This window comes from Schistocerca serialis, chromosome 3 (genome assembly GCF_023864345.2).
Source record: "Schistocerca serialis cubense isolate TAMUIC-IGC-003099 chromosome 3, iqSchSeri2.2, whole genome shotgun sequence".
NCBI classification, from domain to species: Eukaryota; Metazoa; Arthropoda; class Insecta; order Orthoptera; family Acrididae; genus Schistocerca; species Schistocerca serialis.
Window position 1 is genome coordinate 1,002,299,966 of NC_064640.1, and position 23,175 is coordinate 1,002,323,140.

General features: G+C 42.4%; 1 protein-coding gene across 2 annotated transcripts in view; it reads left to right on the forward strand.

The window, feature by feature from the left end:
• The window catches only part of LOC126471449 (ecdysone 20-monooxygenase), a 173,935-nt gene that overhangs the window by 114,819 nt on the left and 35,941 nt on the right, over positions 1-23,175 (forward strand). For both annotated transcript variants that reach the window (XM_050099635.1, XM_050099637.1), the window contains exon 5: positions 22,905-23,095. In XM_050099635.1, coding sequence (XP_049955592.1) covers positions 22,905-23,095 — 191 coding nt within the window. The remainder of the gene's footprint in view (positions 1-22,904; positions 23,096-23,175) is intronic.

A 23,175-nucleotide genomic window follows, 5' to 3' on the forward strand; every position in this document is an offset into this window, starting at 1 on the left:
CGCTTGGCGATAACTACTTTGCTATCAGTGTTAACTGCGCGTAAGTGGCACAGTAAAAGGTGTCTGATGGATCCATCGCTCGATTTGGTCACGTATCGGATTTGTCCGGAACATTTCATGTCGACTTCCCTGGTCTTCTTTTTTTTTCATTTCTGCAAACGCCAGCGACCTATCAGTTTTAGTGCCAAAATCGCTTGGTGAAGCTAAACGTTGCAGTTTCTGTTGGTAGCGTCGAGAGCCGATTATGTCAGCATTTCCCCTCACACGTCTCCGCCATCGCAAAGACCAATCTTGTCATTTAGATTTTTGTTCATCATTTTCAGCAACTGTTTTCTAAGAATCTCGACGTGAAGAAATAACACATTAGTTGCGTTAAAAATTGTTTTTTAACGCAACTGGTGTGCTGTTTCTTCACATAGGAAATCTAGTTGTTCCATTCACACTGCCACCCCCCAGTGCAGTTGGAGTTCTTCTTTTGTGCCACACATACTTGCTTCGCACAGTCAAAGAGAAAGATTGGACGTGATAAAAGCTCAAAAAGTAGTTAGACTCCTTCACACAGTGAAAGTAAAATTATATCCTACTACAATTTCAAAAGAACAACTTCAAATATCTTCCGAAGACTGTGAAAAAATATAATAACAATAAAGTCGATATGACCGTTTTGATATCGACATATCAGCGAATGATGTGTCGCCGAATATATCTGTTTATTTGGAGAAATATTGATATTTAGACTATCGGTATCATATCAGCAGCCCTACAGTGAGGTTCTTTTCAAACTTTTTTATGTTCTGATAATGCTGTCTCACACGGGTACGCGGCAACTCGTGTCCTTCACAGTAACCACTCAATATCTGACGTTATTCATGCACATTAAGTACCGTAGCAGGCCTGGTAACAACATTAAACACGAACAACATAATGCACTCTGTTGGCCGTTCTGTCACAGATAAATGCAACTCTATAATGCCGGCTTTCACGGCCGGTGTTGTGAAATTACTGATATTTGTTTAATTGGCATTAGGCTTTGATCCAAGGCGTAATTCTCTGCCTATCGTTTCCTCTTCCAATTCTGGATGCACAGAGACTTTAACGACGCAGGAATTTGTTATAGACTCAAGCAAGCTCTGACAGAAAGATAAATAGGACACTACATTCTGAAAGGTCTACAGGAATGGTCGTCAAACTGAGTATTCGTACTTCCCACGATTCTCAGCCCTGTTTTATAGTAACATTCATCTAGCAACTAACATCCCAATCCAGAAACGTCAAGTAACGTTCAGAGCTTTTTAGGAGTGTAGTTTTCCTATTCAGTAAGAAAAATAAATATTTATAGAGACAGTAATATTTTAGGACGTACATAACTTTAATCGACGTTGGTGAACTTGGCCATGAGGTAAGTAAAGCTGACCGATTACCACAGTGTAGGGGGTTAAGTAGCGTGGCCACCGCTGGGTTAGAGCATGTGACAGGGGGAATGTTTTATTGTTGTCTTCACGCTCTGACAACTCATGGGTGTGTGTACTTCGTACCGATCAGCTGCTATGCTATTAATTTCAAATGGAAGTAACATGGAGTCGTGAGTGCACATCAGAGAGACGGCCATCTTCAAATGCAGTACATATTTGTACCGAGGAATATGAAACGAAATTAAGGCCGTTTATAACACAGTGCAATCAGCAGAATAAAAATGACATTCAAAATATTTAATAAACATTTGTGAACGTGTCTAATATTTCATAATGCATTTAAATATGCATATAGTTACTGTTATTAATTAATCATCAGCTCACACACATAACACAAAAACACTTCGTCAGGCAATTACAGTGTCGCAGATTTGGGTTCGCTTAGGGTGCCAGGAATTTGAAGCGCAGAACAATCGACACGAAGTGTTCCGAATGGAGCCAGCGGTCAACTTGTCGCGCCCTTACAGTAGCTAGTCTGTTGGGGGTTCATAACATACCATTTCATTAAGGTTACCTATTAGTAATAAGATCAGTACATATGCGGCCCTAAGTGCCGCTCCACAATGTCAGTATTGTCTCTTTAGCAAAAACGTTTGACGACTACTGATTTAGAGCTTCTAATGAAAAAGAACCAGCAAAAGGGGAATATATAAAATCCCTTTCCCTTGCAGCCAATTGTACATTTTTTTTTTTTTTTTTTTTTTTTTTTTTTTTTTTTTTGTCATCAGTCTACTGACTGGTTTGATGCGGCCCGCCACCAATTCCTTTCCTGTGTTAACCTCTTCATCTCAGAGTAGCACTTGCAACATACGTCCTCAATTATTTGCTTGACGTATTCCAATCTCTGTCTTCCTCTACAGTTTTTGCCCTCTACAGCTCCCTCTAGTACCATGGAAGTCATTCCCTCATGTCTTAGCAGATGTCCTATCATCATGTCCCTTCTCCTTATCAGTGTTTTCCACATATTCCTTTCCTCTCCGATTCTGCGTAGAACCTCCTCATTCCTTACCTTATCAGTCCACCTAATTTTCAACATTCGTCTATAGCACCACATCTCAAATGCTTCGATTCTCTTCTGTTCCGGTTTTCCCACAGTCCATGTTTCACTACCATACAATGCTGTACTCCAGACGTACATCCTCAGAAATTTCTTCCTCAAATTAAGGCCGGTATTTGATTTTAGTAGACTTCTCTTGGCCAGAAATGCCTTTTTTGCCATAGCGAGTCTGCTTTTGATGTCCTCCTTGCTCCGTCCGTCATTGGTTATTTTACTGCCTAGGTAGCAGAATTCCTTAACTTCATTGACTTCGTGACCATCAATCCTGATGTTAAGTTTCTCGCTGTTCTCATTTCTACTACTTCTCATTGCCTTCGTCTTTCTCCGATTTACTCTCAAACCATACTGTGTACTCATTAGACTGTTCATTCCGTTCAGCAGATCATTTAATTCTTCTTCACTTTCACTCAGGATAGCAATGTCATCAGCGAATCGTATCATTGATATCCTTTCACCTTATATTTTAATTCCACTCCTGAACCTTTCTTTTATTTCCATCATTGCTTCCTCGATGTACAGATTGAAGAGTAGGGGCGAAAGGCTACAGCCTTGTCTTACACCCTTCTTAATACGAGCACTTCGTTCTTGATCGTCCACTCTAATTATTCCCTCTTGGTTGTTGTACATATTGTATATGACCCGTCTCTCCCTACAGCTTACCCCTACTTTTTTCAGAATCTCGAACAGCTTGCACCATTTTATATTGTCGAACGCTTTTTCCAGATCGACAAATCCTATGAAAGTGTCTTGATTTTTCTTTAGCCTTGCTTCCATTATTAGCCGTAACGTCAGAATTGCCTCTCTCGTCCCTTTACTTTTCCTAAGGCCAAACTGATCGTCACCTAGCGCATTCGCAATTTTCTTTTCCATTCTTCTGTATATTATTCTTGTAACCAGCTTTGATGCATGAGCTGTTAAGCTGATTGTGCGATAATTCTCGCACTTGTCAGCTCTTGCCGTCTTCGGAATTGTGTGGATGATGCTTTTCCGAAAGTCAGATGGTATATCGCCAGACTCATATATTCTACACACCCACGTGAATAGTCGTTTTGTTGCCACTTCCCCCAATGATTTTAGAAATTCTGATGGAATGTTATCTATCCCTTCTGCCTTATTTGACCGTAAGTCCTCCAAAGCTCTTTTAAATTCCGATTCTAATACTGGATCCCCTATCTCTTCTAAATCGACTCCTGTTTCTTCTTCTATCACATCAGACAAATCTTCGCCCTCGTAGAGGCTTTCAATGTATTCTTTCCACCTATCTGCTCTCTCCTCTGCATTTAACAGTGGAATTCCCGTTGCACTCTTAATGTTACCATCGTTGCTTTTAATGTCACCAAAGGTTGTTTTGACTTTCCTGTATGCTGAGTCTGTCCTTCCGACAATCATATCTTTTTCGATGTCTTCACATTTTTCCTGCAGCCATTTCGTCTTAGCTTCCCTGCACTTCCTATTTATTTCATTCCTCAGCGACTTGTATTTCTGTATTCGTGATTTTCCCGGAACATGTTTGTACTTCCTCCTTTCATCAATCAACTGAAGTATTTCTTCTGTTACCCATGGTTTCTTCGCAACTACCTTCTTTGTACCTATGTTTTCCTTCCCAACTTCTGTGATGACCCTTTTTAGAGATGTCCATTCCTCTTCAACTGTACTGCCTACTGCGCTATTCCTTATTGCTGTATATCTATAGCGTTAGAGAACTTCAAACGTATCTCGTCATTCCTTAGTACTTCCGTATCCCACTTCTTTGCGTATTGATTCTTCCTGACTAATGTCTTGAACTTCAGCCTACTCTTCATCACTACTATATTGTGATCTGAGTCTATATCTGCTCCTGGGTACGCCTTACAATCCAGTATCTGATTTCGGAATCTCTATCTGACCATGATGTAATCTAATTGAAATCTTCCCGTATCTCCCGGCCTTTTCCAAGTATACCTCCTCCTCTTGTGATTCTTGAACAGGGTATTCGCTATTACTAGCTGAAACTTGTTACAGAACTCAATTAGCCTTTTTCCTCTTTCATTCCTTGTCCCAAGCCCATATTCTCCTGTAACCTTTTCTTCTACTCCTTCCCCTACAACTGCATTCCAGTCGCCCATGACTATTAGATTTTCGTCCCCCTTTACATACTGCATTGCCCTTTCAATATCCTCATACACTTTCTCTATCTGTTCATCTTCAGCTTGCGACGTCGGCATGTGTACCTGAACTATCGTTGTCGGTGTTGGTCTGCTGCCAATTCTGATTAGAACAACCCGGTCACTGAACTGTTCACAGTAACACACCCTCTGCCCTACTTTCCTATTCGTAACGAATCCTACACCTGTTATACCATTTTCTGCTGCTGTTGATATTACCCGATACTCATCTGACCAGAAATCCTTGTCTTCCTTCCACTTCACTTTACTGACCCCTACTATCTCTAGATTTAGCCTTTGCATTTCCCTTTTCAGATTTTCTAATATCCCTACCACGTTCAAGCTTCTGACATTCCACGCCCCGACACGTAGAACGTTATCCTTTCGTTGATTATTCAATCTTTTTCTCATGGTAACCTCCCCCTTGGCAGTCCCCTCCCGGAGATCCGAATGGGGAACTATTCCGGAATCTTTTTCCAATGGAGAGATCATCATGACACTTCTTCAAATACAGGCCACATGTCATGAGGATACACGTTACGTGTCTTTAATGCAGTGGTTTCCATTGCCTTCTGCATCCTCATGTCGTTGATCATTGCTGATTCTTCCGCCTTTAGGGGCAATTTCCCACCCCTAGGACAAGAGTGTGCCCTGAACCTCTATCCGCTCCTCCGCCCTCTTTGACAAGGCCGTTGGCAGAATGAGGCATGACTTCCTCCGCCCTCTTTGACAAGGCCGTTGGCAGAATGAGGCTGACTTCTTATGCCGGAAGTCTTCGGCCGCCGATGCTGATTATTTATCAAAATTTAGGCAGTGGCGGGGATCGAACGCTGGACCGAAGACGTTTTGATTATGGATCAAAGACGCTACCCCTAGATCACGTGGTCTACAAAAAGAAGCATAAACACTAGCCTCAAGGAACACAAGAGCAATTCTCGCCTGGGCAAGTCGGATGAATCAGCAGCAGCAGATCACGCGCTCTGATCGGGAAACTACCAAATTCGTTTCTCTGACATTGTGGTTTTAGCAAGACCTAGTAATTACTACGCCAGGATGTACAGAGAGGCTATAGAAATTCAAAAGAGCGAAAAAAATTTCAACAGAAAAGAAGTAGGACTGAAATTAACCAAATTGTGAGTCTTAGTGCCAAATAAAACAAGCACTACCAACTCTCCCTCTCTACAAGCTCCACAGCATACGTCGGCGCGACTCAGCGGTTTTAGGCAGCCGTCCGATGACGTCACGAAACGACCGTTGCGTGGATACATATAAACAGTCCCGCTTGCTGCGCCTATCTGAATCTGTAACAGCTTTCTGAGTCTTTAAAACTCAGCAATGGAAGACGAAAAGTTAGGCAGAGAATTATTCCTTGGACCACGGCCTTACACCCACAATTCAAATATTAGCAAAACTGCAACTCTGATTATTTACATACAAGCAGATGGTGTGTACGTTCATGAAGTTACGTTAACATCCGACCACGTCTTGTGGATGTTTCACTTTTTTGTCGGGCGATGTATATACTGTATATACGTATCACCGTAACAAATAAATAAAACCTAAAAATAGCATTAGACTGAGTTTCTGGAAGAATTTAACTGCAGATTATTTGAGTGGGAAGGAAAAAAAAAAAGGACAGGAGATAGGATAGAATGTGTAAGATCAACAGGCTAGAAAATGTAAGGTCAAGGTGTGATTTAGGGACACTAGGGCAAATCTGTATCAAGATGACGGAATTGGTATTTGAACCCTCTTGGATAGGAGTACAATGTCTTATCCACTGTGCGACCTCGCTCAGCCCGCAGACCTGTCGCCAACAGCAGTGACGCAAATCTTTTTTCTCTCAAGATAGGTTTGTTATTTAACATGCTAAGACACTAGCGAACATTCTGACGAAAATTAATATCTGTCTGCCCCTCATTCTTGTCCATGAGAAATGCTCTATTTATCACTACTGAGATTCTAATTGTCGACCGCTAGGTCAAGCGTGACCGCTTCCGCCTGTATGTATGTGTCTCAATACTGGCGTTCGCTGTAATACCCGAACCTAGTTATTGTTTTTTATTCTCATGTTCTGTCTAAATGCTACTTACAGACTTGTACAAATATTCAATTATCTATCCATAGCTTTTGAAAAATAATGTTACAGGACATACAAAAGAACATTTTATTGTTAATTTAGATACATAGTCACTACTATGGCTTGAATTAGGAATATCTCAAATGTGTATCAACGGAGTTTTACCATTTTTTATTGTGTTACCAGTAGGATTTAATAGCACGCTACCTCTGTGTGTCCTGCGTTCCATTTTCATCTTGTTTACCCGTTAAGGTATACCACGTATGTAAAATTTGTTTTATGCTGCAATCTGTCCTTTGTCAAGCTTGTTACTTCGTATCAGGGCACAACTTAAATTAATGTATACTCTGCATTGTCAAAACAAACTGTAGAATCATATTTCCAGTATTGATATGGCTGTATGGACAAGTACCGAAAGCCTATAAATTACAAGCGTAACCGCATTGACATAAATTAGTATCCGTAGCGGCTTGCTTTTTAATAGAGTTAAATACATCGACTGCCTACTAGCAACCGCGTACTGTCTTAGTGCCCCCTCAAAGGCAGTTCCAAGATATGTGATTGAATGTATGGTGGCTCTGATCAATGCGTACGTACAGCTGCTCTGGTCAGTTTTCATGCACTCCGTAGGCAGTTCTCCACCTCGTCGGTTAGTACAGGCCGAAGTTTCCCTACTCTGCTCAGATATACCTAGAACAAAATTAATATTTTAATGAAGTTTCAAAATAGGGAAGTTTTTTATGGTGAAACAGTAAGGTGAGTTAGAGCTTAGCATACCGCCAAATTTCAGATTTTTGAGGATCATGTAGAATGACAGATGAAGTAGTGGTATAGCTGAAATAAACACCTCGGCTGCATTTTCAGAGTGGCGCGATTGCCATAGGAAATATAAATTTGGACTATTAGATGCAGATTTGAACCACTAAATCCCACATTCGTTCAGTGTCTTCCTGGGTGAGTTAACAAAAGAGTAATGTAACTCTATCTGAAGTAATAGATTTGAGGTGACCCTAGCGTTGATTAACAAAAATACAGTCTTGCAGACAGGTCTGTTGATGGACAGAAAATTGGGAATAGCATGAAGAAATAGAGCAGAGAAAAATAGTACGAATTCATTTATTGATCTAGGCTGTAAATGACGTAAATCTCTAAGAACTATTCAAATGTTGTGTTTCATTAATGAACGTAACACTAGTGTTCACATATGCTAAATCGAAAAATGCCACTTGTCTTCACTTTATGAGAAACAACACAGAGGTTTGAAATTCACGCAAAACATTGGTGAATGGCCGGCTGATACGGAACTGTACGGGGCAATCTTGCCACCGTATACTGGTTATGACAATTTCTTCCACCAGCAGGCTCCGAAAGTCCTACGTGTACGTCGAGTGAAACCAAGTGTTAGCTACCTCGAACACGGAGAGAATGACATCAGTAACAGCACTTTTAAATGTAGCTACTGTATTGGCTTAGTCAGCTATAAATCACTGAAATATTGGGCAGTTTCTTTGTATTCCATTAGACACAGTTAATGGAACATAAGAATAACTGTTTAACATCCTTACTAACAATATATCTGTCAAAGGTAGTTATCATTAGGTATTGGAGAAACAACAATTGCCTCAAAGAACTGTGCTATACCTGTCCCTCGAATTGTTTACTGGCAGTAGGGAATGTCTCAGAGTGAATAAGTAGACTGACGAGAGTAACTCAAACCTAGGCAGTATCCTGAATATTCTGAACATTTTTTTAAATACTGTTATGAGGATTCTGGAGTCTACCCATGACAGTTTTATTTATCGTAGCAATGTCAGAAGCGCTGCAGGGTAACAGAAATAACTCGCACCTTCAATAATTTTATTGAAAGAATCGAGTGCTGTTAGTTGTTAGTTAGTGTTTGTTTCAATATACAACGTCCCTTGACATTTCGAGAAATTTAAATCTTATTATGTACTTAAGTGATCACACTCATACGAAAAATAGTTTGTAACTTCCGTCGTTTATCCATATATTCTGTTTAACCAGACACTGCGAGTGCATTAGTCAACCAGCTACGCATAATTGTCTGGTGGGTAGACGACGACACAGGGGACAGCGTGCATACATACGCAGAGTGAAAGAAAGTTCTTGGAAGTCCGTAACTCTAGACAATTTTCAAAAACGCTTTGTAAAATCAAAACTAAAATATTACTAACAATTATTTTCGTATTCTATTTTTTTCAGAACGTGTATCACGTCAGTGAGTAACGCCTACAAGATTGCACCGATTCGAGAACAAAGGATGTGAAAGCAAAAGAATACTGGGCAGATAGCTTTAATTTTAGCCCAAATCCTTCTGAAATCATTGTACAGTTAGATTTTATTGAGAAACTTCTGTTAGTCTTACGGGAAATACTAAAACATTAAAAATATGGTAACAAAAAGAGGAGATCTGTTTGCAAGGTCAGCGGAACATTAGAAAAAGCAGTTCAACTGCGTTTTGAGTTCTCTTTGCGGAATCTAACTTAAAGTGTCTCACTGGGGTACACGTGTTTTAGTTCTACATCGGGAAGTTGCAATTTAGCAATAGATGCTCGAAATATTTGTAAGGTGTACTCATAGAGCTCGGGTGCGTGGAAATGTGTGATCAGAACTGTAAGACTACTGAAACTAATGCAAAAACTTAATTTTAGTCTATTGTGCAGGTCCTGAGCTACAGGAAAAGAAAAATTAAAATTATAATTTTCATTTTTATTGTTGTTTTGTTCACTCATTTTCACTTTCACTGTTGTAGTTGAAACTAAAGAAATCAGAACTTGATCGCATGTAAAGAGAGTAGCCGTCACGTTAGAGTAAAGGAAGTTAGAAGACACGGCCATGCATGGGCTTACCATCGTTTCCTTATCGTCTTTTAGCAGTAAGTAACGTTCGTACATGTGTTAAGTTGTGCAGATGGTTCAGATGGCTCTGAGCACTATGGGACTTAACATCTATGGTCATCAGTCCCCTAGAACGTAGAACTACTTAAACCTAACTAACCTAAGGACATCACACAACAGCCAGTCATCACGAGGCAGAGAAAATCCCTGACCCCGCCGGGAATCGAACCAGGAAACCCGGGCGTAAGTTGTGCAAAGTGCATTCAATATACAGGGTGAACATCAATAAAACCGACCAACTACAGGGACGCACTCCTGACTGGACATGGAGGAAAAACATGGACATGTGTCCGGAAACACATCGTTGCCACGGTAGATGGCGCTGAGGAATAACAGTTCCTCTGACAACGTGCCGCGTGTTGCTTGTGTGTAGCAGGTGGTACGGATAGTAGCGATTGACATGCAGGATGCACACAATCGTACTTTGGCTTTCACCATGTTGACTGGCCACTTGCCTGGAGCTTTTACTGGGGTTCGTCTCAATCTCCTGAAGAACCCGTTCCTCCAAATCTGGTGTGTGCACAGTCCGCCGTCTCCCTGCACGTTCGTTTGGAAGGATCCATGATCACACAAACGACCAAAAATGGCTTGAAATGTGGTGTGATGTTATTGGTATCTGTGAGGGTACTTGGCTTGGTTAGCTGTGGCGGCTATCTACCATTTCCAACTGCTTGGCCGTACAGAAACACCATGTCAGCTTCTTCCTTATATGAATACCGGACCATTCTGGTGCTTACGGTACACTGGATCAATCATAAAGCTTGCAACACACGAGGAACACACGGCACAGGGTCAGAGGAACTGTAATTCGCCAGCGCTATCTACCGTGTCAACGATGCATTTCCGGATCTTTTTCTTTGTTCCAGTTCCAGTCAGGAATCCGTCCCTGCAATTTGTCGGTTTTACTATCGTTCATCCTGTATATTTGTAGTATAACCTGAAACACATGACGAACAAACGAGAGTAATTAAAGAAACGTATTATCAGTAAAAGCATTTATACATGTGATTTTGTAGCTAGAACGGGATTACTTACTTGTAATCGCTTTGCTCAGTTGTGACGATTTTTAATTTGGATGTGAATGTTGCGATTTCTTACGTTCTTTCGGCAGCACCCTTCGTGAACGTCCAAAAGCTCCGTTAGTGAGTGACTGCCTTGGAGACAAATGTCCTTTTCCTAAGCAGGAAAAAGCGAATAAACCCCAAAGACAGCGCCGTACGTAAAGGCCGCGCTGAAGGACTACTCTGTCTACTACTATGGATAAACAGGCAACTACTTCTGCTGAGCAGAACTGGACTTCACCACTTAGGCAGGGAGCAATCATAACCTAAGATACTGGACTTCCATTTAGTGGAAACGGGGCTGTAATCCCCCTCCGGCTATCGAGACTCAGCTTTTTAGTGGTTTTCTTAAATGGATTAAGATGAATTCCTGGATGGTTCCTATGAAAAGGACACTGCCGATTTCCTCCGTCAGCCTTCTCTTATTCGATATTGAGCTTCATTCCTAATGACCGTGTCATCGACCGGACGTTAAACACTAATCTTCCATCCTTACTTTTTCACGATGACGAAAATCTGCAATAATATGTTGTTTTGCGAAATCAGTTTTATGCTGTTTACTTCTTCTTGTAGGAATTACCCCTTTCAACGTGGTTCGGCAGAGGAAATGTGAAACCTAATTTGCAACAAAATAAAAAAAGAGAGAGAGAAAGATTGCAACCTCGAGATACCAACTGCGGAACGAAAGATAAAAATGTCTACATCTTATTTTGAGAAGGAGCAGCCAGAAGGAAAACATGAACATTTTAAACTGCACTGACACCGAGCACATCGTACAGCTCTACCGTTTTCCTGGAGATCAAAGAGCACTGTCCGTAGTGACTGGCAGCACCCAAGAAAATGATCGCGACAGTTAATAATAGTAATTTGATTTTCAAGTTTATTTATTTATACATCCAGGAATCATCTAACAGTGATATGGGATTTGTCATCTTAATAAAATGAAAATAAATAGTTACAGAGTAAGTACATAATGGTGTCCAAAATTAAAGCAACAAACGGAAATTGAGTTTGTTTTGCTACAAAACACTATAAACAGGTGATTGTAAAGTAGAAAGCATGTAATGAATACAGAACGTAAACTACTGCAACACGCATAACGGTAGACAAATATGTTCTTCTTTTTTTTGCAACTTAACGAATTTGCACACGCATTCCGACAACTGATTAATGTGCTCGGTACGGAATGCGACCGCATCTTGCAGCAATACGGGCCTGACAATGACGGGCCACACTGAGTATGGTGTCATCAATCTCATGTTGAGGCAATGACGCCCGTTTTCCTGCAGAGCTGCTCGCAAGTCTTGAGGAGGGGTTGGTGGATGTGATGCAGCCCGTCTTCATAGTGCATCCCAGACAAGCTCTATGTGACTCATATCGGAAGAGCGAGCAGGGCACTTCATGTTTGCAATATCTTATGTTTCCAAGAAAACATCAACCACTCTAAGGCCGGCCGCGATGGTCTAGCGGTTCTAGTCGCGCAGTCCGGAACCGCGCGACTGCTACGGTCGCAGGTTCGAATCCTGCCTCGGGCATGGATGTGTGTGATGTCCTTAGGTTAGTTAGGTTTAAGTAGTTTTAAGTTCTAGGGGACTGATGACCACAGTAGTTAAGTCCCATAGTGCTCAGAGCCATTTGAACCATTTGAACCACTCTAAGTGTTCGAGCATTATTGTCCATTAGTACGAAGTCTGGGCCCACAGCACAACCGCACATGAGGTCTCAAGATCTCGTCACGACTCGTGACAGCAGTTAAACCTTGCCGATTCACCCATACAATTTCATGAAGAGCTGTTGGAGTGGGTAGCGTAATCCCTGCCCACGTCTTTCGGGATCCTTCTCGACATCGATCTCTTTCCACAATGTCTGGGTCCCGAAATCGTGTTCCACATTCCCTTCAGATAAGAATTCGTCGAGACACACTCTCCAGATCAATTCGGGACTGATCTATGAAACGTCCATTGGTGCACTGTTAGACCATCCGTGTGACATGTTGACGACTCCAATCTAGACGTTCCCTTTTATGAAGACGCGTCAGAGGTGCACATACAGCAAGTTTCCGACAGTAAAGGCCACTTTGCCGAAGCCTTCTATACACCGTTTGCCTCGATACAATACGTCCAGTGGATGGTGCGAGGTCAGAGGCCAGTTGCTGCGCAGTACTAAGACGGTACTGTTGTAGCCTGACAGCCAAACAAGGGTCTTCTCTTTCTAATGTCACACATGACTGGCCCTGCTCTGGTCTTAAGGATACAGTTTCGGCCTCTACAAACTGTCACCTCATCCGGGAAACAACAGAACGATTCACTTTAAGCCATCGGACCACATCAGTTTTACGACTGTCCGGCTTCCATTCCTCTTACGCCTCTCCACTGCAGAGACTGTGGCAGGTGTCTTCTCTGTGCCGTACAGCACCGTCTGTGACTGTGTAAACAGCGATTTTGGATGTGGGATTACCCGACAAATACTACCCCGTTTGATGGGTACCCTAACGTCATCGCTGGCGTGGTCGTCCTTTGACCGGAATGCCATCTTCCGTGCAGAACACTATGGTATGGACACGTGTTCGAATGTTCGAATGTGTGTGAATTCCTAAGGGACCAAACCATTGAGGGCATCGGCCCCTAGACTTACACACTACTTAAACTAACGTACGCTAAGAACAACACACACCCATGCCCGAGGGAGAACTCGAACCTCCAGCGGGAGGGGCCGCGCATTCCGTGACATGGCGCCCCAAAACCGCGTGGCCACTCCTCGCGGCTGGGACATGTGTTGACAGTTAATATGATTATATCGTGACTTAGACACAGAACGGGGAAACACTAGTTTGCTGCTTTAATTTTGGATACCTTGCCGAAGGAACCATTCAGCCATTTGACTTAAATTGTTAGGAAAACCACGGCCGGAATAAGAGGTCAGTGTTTTAACACCTTCCTGTGTGGGGACATTCCTGAGATTCTCAACTGTCGTAGCGATTTAATCATAACCGCCTATACGTGGGTCAGTTTTCAAGTTTTTAGCACTACCAAAAGTATTATTATGCATCAGAACGTGCCGAGGAAAGCGAAAGGGAAGGCTAAAGTCGTAAGTACCATCACAGACACTGGGGAAGTTCCTGCAAAAATTACAAACAGTAGTAGTGGACAAGGAAAGAGAAAGTTAAGGGTAAAGCAGTAATTAAAAGGCTGAAGTAGCGTTTCATTTAAGCAGCAGTATGTATAGTAAAAATCATAATCTATTAACGTTTTATACACCACGCAGCTTTGGTCACCCGAAATGTTCTTAACACAGCAAGATGCCTGACTGTAAAAAAGAAAATAATGGTGAGGGAACAGAAATAATATATAGAAGAGTGAACAACTTCATTCCACCGATTATTTCAAAGTATGAATCACAATAGACCCACACGAAGACAACGCGACTAAGTAAAAAAACTGACAGTGTACAACTTTCAGACAAGATAAACAAAGATTCATGCTGAGGAATTCTAAAGTATCGTAGAAGGTATTCCAGAGTATGAACAAGCTACAAAGCACCAAATATTTCGAAGGAGAAAAACAGTAAGAAAAGTAGTGCCAATATAAGTGATGAAATAGGGAAGAAACATCGAGGAAGAATTAAAAAACTCGGAAAAAGGATGGAAATGAGTAGGAGATGGTTTAAAACGCGTAGCGACATCGGCTGACGAAGAGGAGGGAGGCAGGGCAAGAGGCAGTGAAATGACGTCATGAGCTGGCGCGGCCGTGACACTGAAGGTGACTCAAGCTGTTCCGGGAAGCGCTGCCGCCGGGGCGCTTTGGCGGTCACGGGGCTGAGGCTTGCGTAACCAGCTGCTGCGTGCTGCGCAAGGTCGTTCGTTGCTCTGTTTCGTCTAATCGACCACCGTACACTTCACACGGCTTGCCCTCCATGTAGCAGTCGTGTCGAGATGTTAGGTGGGGCACGCCGCGTTTTAGCGTAGCATAACATTTTAAGGTAAATCAGCTTCACTTTCGAAATACGCAATGTTTCCCAGAAGTCGAATGTAATGTTACTCACATGTTAGAATACTTATGGCGGTACTCTGTAGCGTTATAAACACAGCCGTACAAGAGTAGGACGTTGTCAGCTGTTTCAACGGCAGAACGAGTCGTAGAAGAGTAAGATGGCGTCACCTGTTTGGTACAAGCCCTCAGGTGGTAACAGTGAGCCATTAAAGAGCAATACTGCGTCAGTTATTCCGAGGTAAAACAACACACGGTTATAATGCGTCATATAAGAGCAAGAAGGCGTCAGTTAATGGAGTCAAAAATAGGTGTGGAGGTAACGAGGCAGGTAAGAAGAAGACGACGTCAGCTTTTACAGGTATAAATACAGAATGTAGCAGTGAGGCACAGAACAGTTTTGGTGGCTGTGCAAATGCAAGTTTATCCTAAATTACGGTATTATGCGAAAAGTGTCATTGATAACGAAAGACATGCTTGCTTAGGATGTCGAAACAGAATTTAGCAACTACGTTAGTTTCTGCAGACTGTACCTCTTAATTCTCACAAGAATTTCGTGTAGACTAAATATGAATATCGCGTCGTGTAGGCCACAAAATGTCGTTCTAACGACACTTCAAGCAATTTCGACCAGATATTAGGTATGATTTCTGCATTTAAATAGGCACTGGAAAGTGACTAGTATCAGACCGTGTACAATTATGAAATTCCAATTAGATGTCTTCAAAAAAACACTAAGGAATTTTCGCTCTTAAATAAATACAGCAGTTTTCTTGAAAATGTCTCTAGAAAATTTATAATTTACGCACGTGATAAATACTAGAGTGAACTTCGCACCAATATTTTGCTGCGTGTTGTTCCCTTTGAGCCTTCTCAGCATCAGAGGTTATTCAAACCCGAGCTTATCAGTTCAAATTGTTGCAATGGCAGAAATGTTGATTACCAACATTTGATGTCAACACGGGGGAAGGTAGGAAGTAATGGCACACACATACAGTTCCGCGGGATTTCAGTGTTGTCATAGATCTCCAGGCAGTAGCACTCGGTGGTTATACGTCCGTCGTGTAGAAGTGTCACGCCTGTCGACCCTTTTCATGTTATTCACCACAGTCATCCATACGACGCAGATAAACATCTGAGGCACTAATGTGAGGCAAGGCGTGGGTACCCTACAAAATATTTCACTAATTACCACGAACACCGTCTCACCGCTGTTTGCCAAAAAGACGTCACATATGCAACACGCAGATGAATACCCGATGTGAACAGAACGAAATCCTCCGATGACGATCTCGTAGCCATCGAAACGCGTAGTGGACTTTAAATAGTAGTGACTGAAGCGGGAAACCGACATCGTTTCTTCATCAGCTATCATTCTTGTTTTTAAGGTTTAGAGAACTGAATGAGTGATGTTATCAAAGCCCACAATAAACCGAAGCCTGGCGATCAGATGAAGTTTGTTCGATTCCGAGTCTGTTCCTCACATTCACTTGCCCACATTCAGAGATGTTGTGTTTTAATGCCGGAACTTGATTTTTCGTGTTTGAGGTTCACATTATTTTGAGTTACGTTGGTGATTTCAAACTTTTTCGTCGCCCTTTTGGTATTAGGGAATATTTTAGACTCTGAAGAACTCGGCCCTTCGTCTCTTAGCCACTCCCAAATAACTTTACAGTCGGTAACCCCCTGTTTTTGACCTATAAAGTGATTTGCGGCAAAAACTCCCATATTTTGTAATAACCGTCCCAAATCTGTGTACAGCACATTTTGTTGTAATGTCCTCAGGAACTGGGCGAAGGATGGCCTGGAAATAAGCCTAGAAAATCGCTTTACAGTATTCGTTCAGCTACTAGTTTCAAAAAGTATTTTGTCTTCCATCGAGTCTGTTATAGGCCTCGGGTTGTCCAAAGGTCCGGAGAAACAATTCATTAATGATAACGTGTGTTGCATTAACACGAGTAAAATCAGGTTTCAGACTTCGAACCTACAATATTATCCCGACTTATCTTGTGTCAGCCAAGGTTTAGAGTCTTCTTTTGTTTTGCTCCGATATGGACTGTTTACGAGCATTGTAGCTTCGTATTTTAATCCTAGAATGTTTCTCGTTTACATTCGTAAAGATCTTACGTCATTCGGGAGCTAGAGTGTTAATAAGAACTACGTTTTCAAGTGTTCAGCATTGGCAAATGTGCATTTCACCGATTCTGGCAAACATTTAACGATGAGATTAATTCTACTAGAGTCATGCAGTAATTGTTTCATTTCGACACACATTATCCTAATAAAATAAATTGCTGTTGCAAATCTTTTATTTTATTGTTTCGATGTCACACAAGAGATACAGATATGTGCATCCACTTGAGGGGCAACATCATTCGATTTCATCACCTAGACATAAAAATGGATAAACGTTTACTGTCTGCTCTTTTTTATGTGTAATTTTCGTACAATTTCCGACCTGAAAATGTATTTTAAGACACATATTAAAGTTTTATTCAAGAGGAAGAAGAAGTGTATTTTAGTTTCTTGTAGATGAAGAGAATAGACTTCTTTCTTGATGTGATGCTTACAGTATTTGATGAAGAATGATAGAAACTACGTTGGTCTTCCAAGGAGAGAGGAGCTACCACTACGTGCACTTACAAATGATTCAAATGGCTCTGTGTACTATGGGACTTAACATCTGAGGTCATCACTTCCCTAGAACTGAGAACTACTTAAACCTAACCAACCTAAGGACATCACGCACATTCATGCCCGAAGCAGGATTCGAACCTGTGACCGTAGCAGTCGCGCGGTTCCGCACTGAAGCGCCTAGAACCACTCGGCCACCACGGCCGGCTACGTGCACTTAGATGATATTCATTTCTACTGCACATTAGGATAAGTGTTAATAACTTTCAAACTATCAGTCTGTTAGTCTGAATCTTGAACACTGATAGTGACCAGGAAGCGGTCTAATGGTGGGTATTAGACAAATTTTCTTATAATAAAAGCTAATTTGGGAAAAACGTCTTAACAGTTATCATACATATAACGCAAAAGTGTGTATATTCTTTTAGTGAGCCAGTCTTCAGTTTCACGCTGCGGAGCTCTAAACGTATTGGCAGAGGGTGTGTCGCTAGTATCACCCCACACAAATAGTGTAGTGGCTTCGCGAAACAAACTTGCCACTTCTGCTAGAAGCGTTTAAAAACCGCAAGCGTGAGATGTCGTAGAACAATTAGAACCAGGATAAACTCAAGAAAATGATTATACGCACGCTAGTTGAAAATTGTGAATAGCTTTCCGTGTCACGTAAAACTGATTGAAAAGTTCATTAGGTACTTTTTCGCTTCATGCGCATCTTTTCCCTTACACAGGCAGTAATTTTACCCTATTTGTATAATTTCTACAGTTTCAAATGCGTTTGAAGACTAGAATGGTGAATCTAAATGACATCTTGGAAATGAAAAATGAATATGATGAGAGCTACGCGAAACCATTTGCCAAATAGATTCCTTTTTAAATGATTCTTTACGCCGCAGACGTAGCCAAATAATATTTTCATACTACGGTCGTCATACCAGCACATATATTTTGGTTGTGTCGTGACGTGGTCATCATTCTCGATATAATCAGCCACGGTTGGAAGTAAGTGTTTCCTTTCAGACTGGTGTCCGCAGCTCGTGGTCTTGCGGTAGCGTCCTCGCTTCCCGCGCCCGGGTTCTCGGGTTCGATTCCCGGCGGGGTCAGGGATTTTCTCTGCCTCGTGATGACTGGGTGTTGTGTGCTGTCCTTAGGTTAGTTAGGTTTAAGTAGTTCTAAGTTCTAGGGGACTGATGACCATAGATGTTAAGTCCCATAGTGCTCAGAGCCATTTGAACCCTTTCAAACTGGACAGCCATGGTAAAGTTCCGGCAAACGTTTCTCACATAAAAATAACAATAGCAGAAAAAATTATTATGGAAAAACGATAAATTATCTCGATTGAGAGTGTATTGCACAAAATATGCCGCCGCTATTTCGCGGCTAAGACGAATCATTGTAATTTAATTCCCTTGATCTGCTTACAGTTCAAGATCTGTATTTACTAAATGGTATAAAAATGGTAGGTAGTTCTATAGCGCAGCCTCGGTAACATGGAAGGCGTGATAGCTTGTGCAAGCTGCTTTCAACTAGGCCGCAGGCGGCGTGCACACCTCCCGACAGCACTTTCTCCTCGGTGATGGCTACCGAATGGCACTAACGTCAGCTGTGTTGAGTTACGACTGAGAGATTACGACCATGCTTCCCCTCAAAAGACTATAAATATGACACCCAGCTTGAGACGCGCTAGTGATATCCTTTGCATTTGATAAAAAAGATCCTGTTTCAACTTCCGTTCAATTCGTCACGATATGCCATTTACTTTGGTTCTATGAGCCAGCCTGATGGGATACAGCAACGATTCTTGACACCATTATTGACTGTCGTATCTAGGAGAAGAGAAAACTTTGCTTCACCAACGAAAGCGAGAAATTTTGTATATTTATGCACATAAGAATTCTGATATCCTCGAGTTAAATTTGTTTTTCTTTTCTTTTAAGCCCTCCTTCTGCAAAAAATAGTGTTTCCCTTTTTCTCACTGTCTACCCACTCACGTTTCGACTCGTATGTGTGGTATACTGTGGTTCAGCGTCAGGCTGCATAACTTAAAATATGCATTTTACAGGGTAGCCTGCTGTTACGCTTTCTGCGACCTGACAGTATGTCACTATTTTTGGCATATTGTGCATCCTTGGCATGTTTCTGGGGATGATATTATGCACACTGTTTTCATACATTTTGTCACTTAATTGTTACTTGGTATCACAAGTTTTTATTAGAAAAACGAATTTTTCCTAAATTACGAGTCAACCTGTAAACCTCAAGTTTCATATTGCCCAGCTTCAGAAATAAAAACGAGATCCACATACAATGAAACATACATATGGAAACATATGTAGTCAAACAATAAGAGCCGGCCGGAATGGTCGAGCGGTTCTAGGCGCTTCAGTCTGGAACCGCGCGACCGCTACGGTCGCAGGTTCGAATCCTGCCTCGGGCGTGGATGTGTGTGATGTCCTTAGGTTAGTTAGGTTTAGTTAGTTCTAAGTTCTAGGGGACTGATGACCTCAGAAGTTAAGTCCCATAGTGCTCAGAGCCATTTGAATCATTTGAACCAAACAATAAGAAAAAGGAAAACAGTGTGTCTGGCATAAAGCAGAGAATAAACGAAAAGTATCTCTACATTTACGTGAATACTATGAAATTCAAAGTTAAGTGCCAGGCAGAGGGTTCATCGAACCACTTTCCCACTATTTATCTATCTTTCCACTCTCTAACAGAGCGCGGGAAAAATGAATACTTACTTCTTTCCGTGCGAGCTCTGATTTCTGTTTCTTCATTACAATTATCATTTTTCCCTTCTAGGTGAGCGTCAGAAAATTATTTTCGCGTTCGGGAGAACATAGGAGATTGAAATTTCGTGAAAAGATCTCGCTACAACGAAAGACGCCTTTGGTTTAATGAGTGCCAACCCAACTCGCTTATGTACACCCTATTTCGTGATGATACAGAACTAGCTGCCCTTCTTTGAACTTTTTCCATGTCTTTGATCAATCTGATCTGGTAAGGATTTCCTAATGCACAGCAGTACTCTGGCAGAGTAGACCTGTTGCACCTTCTAAGTGTTGTGCCAATAAAAAGCGGTCTTTGGTTTACTTTCCACACAACATTATCAATGTGATCGTTCTAATTGAATTCTCCAACAGGAAAAAATAATAGCATCAAGAACTTGGTAACTACAGCAAGGTTATCATCGAGCTATAGCTGGTGAATCGCAGCCGTACGCTGAATAAGTGACCGCCAGAGTGGTGCTTTTTGACGAATGACAGGCTTTCTGCCCATCTCTGTCGCATAACCACATAATACAAAAGTTAAAAATATTATAATTTACGCTAGCCACAGGTAGATGATGTGCGCAGAACACTTTCCCTTAAATTAATGTGATATTATGACGTCATGAAGAGCATCCTACCATAACAATAAATGATCCATGATGATCAGAGGTCCATTAGACGCGGGACCTGCGAAGCGAGTTAACACCAGTGACAAACGAAAGCTATTACAGACCATCACTACGGATTCGAATACAATCGTTTTCCAGAAGTCACCTTCCCTGTCCGAATCTGCAGACGTGGACCCAAAAAAAAAAAAAAAGTGTCGTTCACAACGGAGCCCTCACAACTGCCATTGCCCTACGGTTATGTCTGTGCAGGTATGAGTGAAGGTATTCTGTACACACTCTACCACAAGTACCCTTCGTCACACGCCGTAGTGTGGCTTGCGGAATACACACTGAGGGGAAAATAATCGCAACACCAAAAAATAATTAATGTAGAGTAACTAAATTTTGGTAATACATTTGTCTAGGTAACAAATATACATGATTAACATTGCAAGATCACAGGTTAATGTAAGCTCGAGATAAGCCATTGCAAATGTGAAATGCCGCTACATTAATACCCGGTGTAATTGCCAGACTGTTTAATGAAAACATGGAGACTTGCATGCATTGTGTTGTACAGGTGCCGGATGCCAGTTTGTGGGATGGAGTTCCATGCCTGTTGCACTTGGTCGGTCAATGCAGGGACGGTTATTGTTGTTTGTGGATGACGCTGGAATTTTCGTCCGATGATATCCCATATGTGGTCGATTGGAGACAGATGTGGTGGTCGAGAGGCCAAGGCAACATGTCGACACTCAGTAGAGCATGTTGGACTACAATAGCGGTATTTGAGAAAGCGTTATCCTGTTGGAAAACACCCCTTGGATTTCTGTTCGTGTCTGTCAGCACAACAGATCGAATCACCAGATTGACGTACAGATTTGCAGTTAGGGTGCGTGGGATAACCACAAGTGTGCTCCTGCTGTCATACGAAGTCGCATACTATACTGTATGTCCAGTGTGTCTAGCACGCAGATTGGTTGGTTGCAGGCCCTCAAAAAAATGGCTCTGAGCACTATGGGACTTAACATCTGAAGTCATCAGTCCCCTAGAACTTAGAACTACTTAAACCTAACTAACCCAAGGACATCACACACATCCATGCCCGAGGCAGGATTCGAACCTGCGACCGTAGCGGTCGCGTTGTTCCAGACTAAAGTGCCTAGAACCGCTCGGCCACACCGGCCGGCGCAGGCCCTCAATTAGCATCCTTCTAACCAACATACGGCCATCACTGGCATCGAGGCAGAACCAGCTTTCATCAGAAAACACAAAAAAATTTCCACCTTGCCTTCCAATGACCTCTCGTTTGACGCTACTGAAGTCGCAAATGGCGGTGATTTAGGGTCAGTGGAATGCACGCTACAGGACGTCTGGCTCGGAGCTGTCCTTGAAGTAACCGATTTGTAACAGTTCGCTGTGTCACTGTGGTGCCAACTGCTGCTCAGATTGCTGCTGGAGACGGGGTACTATGCGCCAGAGCCGTACGCCGAACACGATGGTCCTCCCTCTCGGTAGCGCCACGTGGCCGCCCGAATCCCAGTCTTCTTGCAACCGTACATTCTCACGTCCACCGCTGCCAGCAAACATGTACAGTAGCTACATTTCTGCCAAGTCTTTTTGCAGTGTCGTAGAAGAAAAATCCAGGTTCTCGTAGCACTATTACACGACCTCGTTCAAACTCAGTGACGTGTTGATAATGGCGTCTTTGTCGCCTTAAAGCCATTCCTGACTAACATCAACTCACCACGTCCATCTCAAAGGTAACTGGCTCTCACGACCGTTACAGCGTACCTTTAAAACAATAGTGATTTGCGTGCTCATAGTGGCACTACTAGCGCCACTCTTACGCGACTGGAGATGTAGAAACACGCCTATCAATTTTCGTTTATGTCGCACAACTCCTTCTTGGAGTTGCGATTTTTTTTCCGTCAGTGTAGATGCAGATGTAGGCGTAGTGTCTATGTTTCCGGTTACGCAAGAAAGACTGGTGCTGCACCAGCATCTAAGCCTATTTCCTACAGCAACTTGTCAGTACACTCTTATACACATTGGCCAATTTTAGATCCCTTCGGACGACTCTTTCTGAGTGCTACAGTTTTCATAAACTTCGGTGTACATCTTCGATAACGTTCTTTATGTGCCTCGTCGTCTTATTTCTGGTCTCGTCTCGCAGGCAGGGTGAAAAGTGGCAGCACTTGCGGCGCGTGTTGACGCCGGGCATCACGAGTGGGAGAGTGATCGGACGCTTCTTGCCGGAGCTGGACGCCGTCACCGACGAGTTCCTTTCGCTGCTGAGGGACCGGCGGGACCCCCACGGCACCGTCGCCGCCTTCGACGAGCTCGCCATGCGTATGGGCCTCGAGAGTGAGTACGCTTTCGCACTATCCAGTCGCTCTCTTATGCACTGCGAGATTTATTCCTTAGATGTGTCTGTGCTCGTGCTC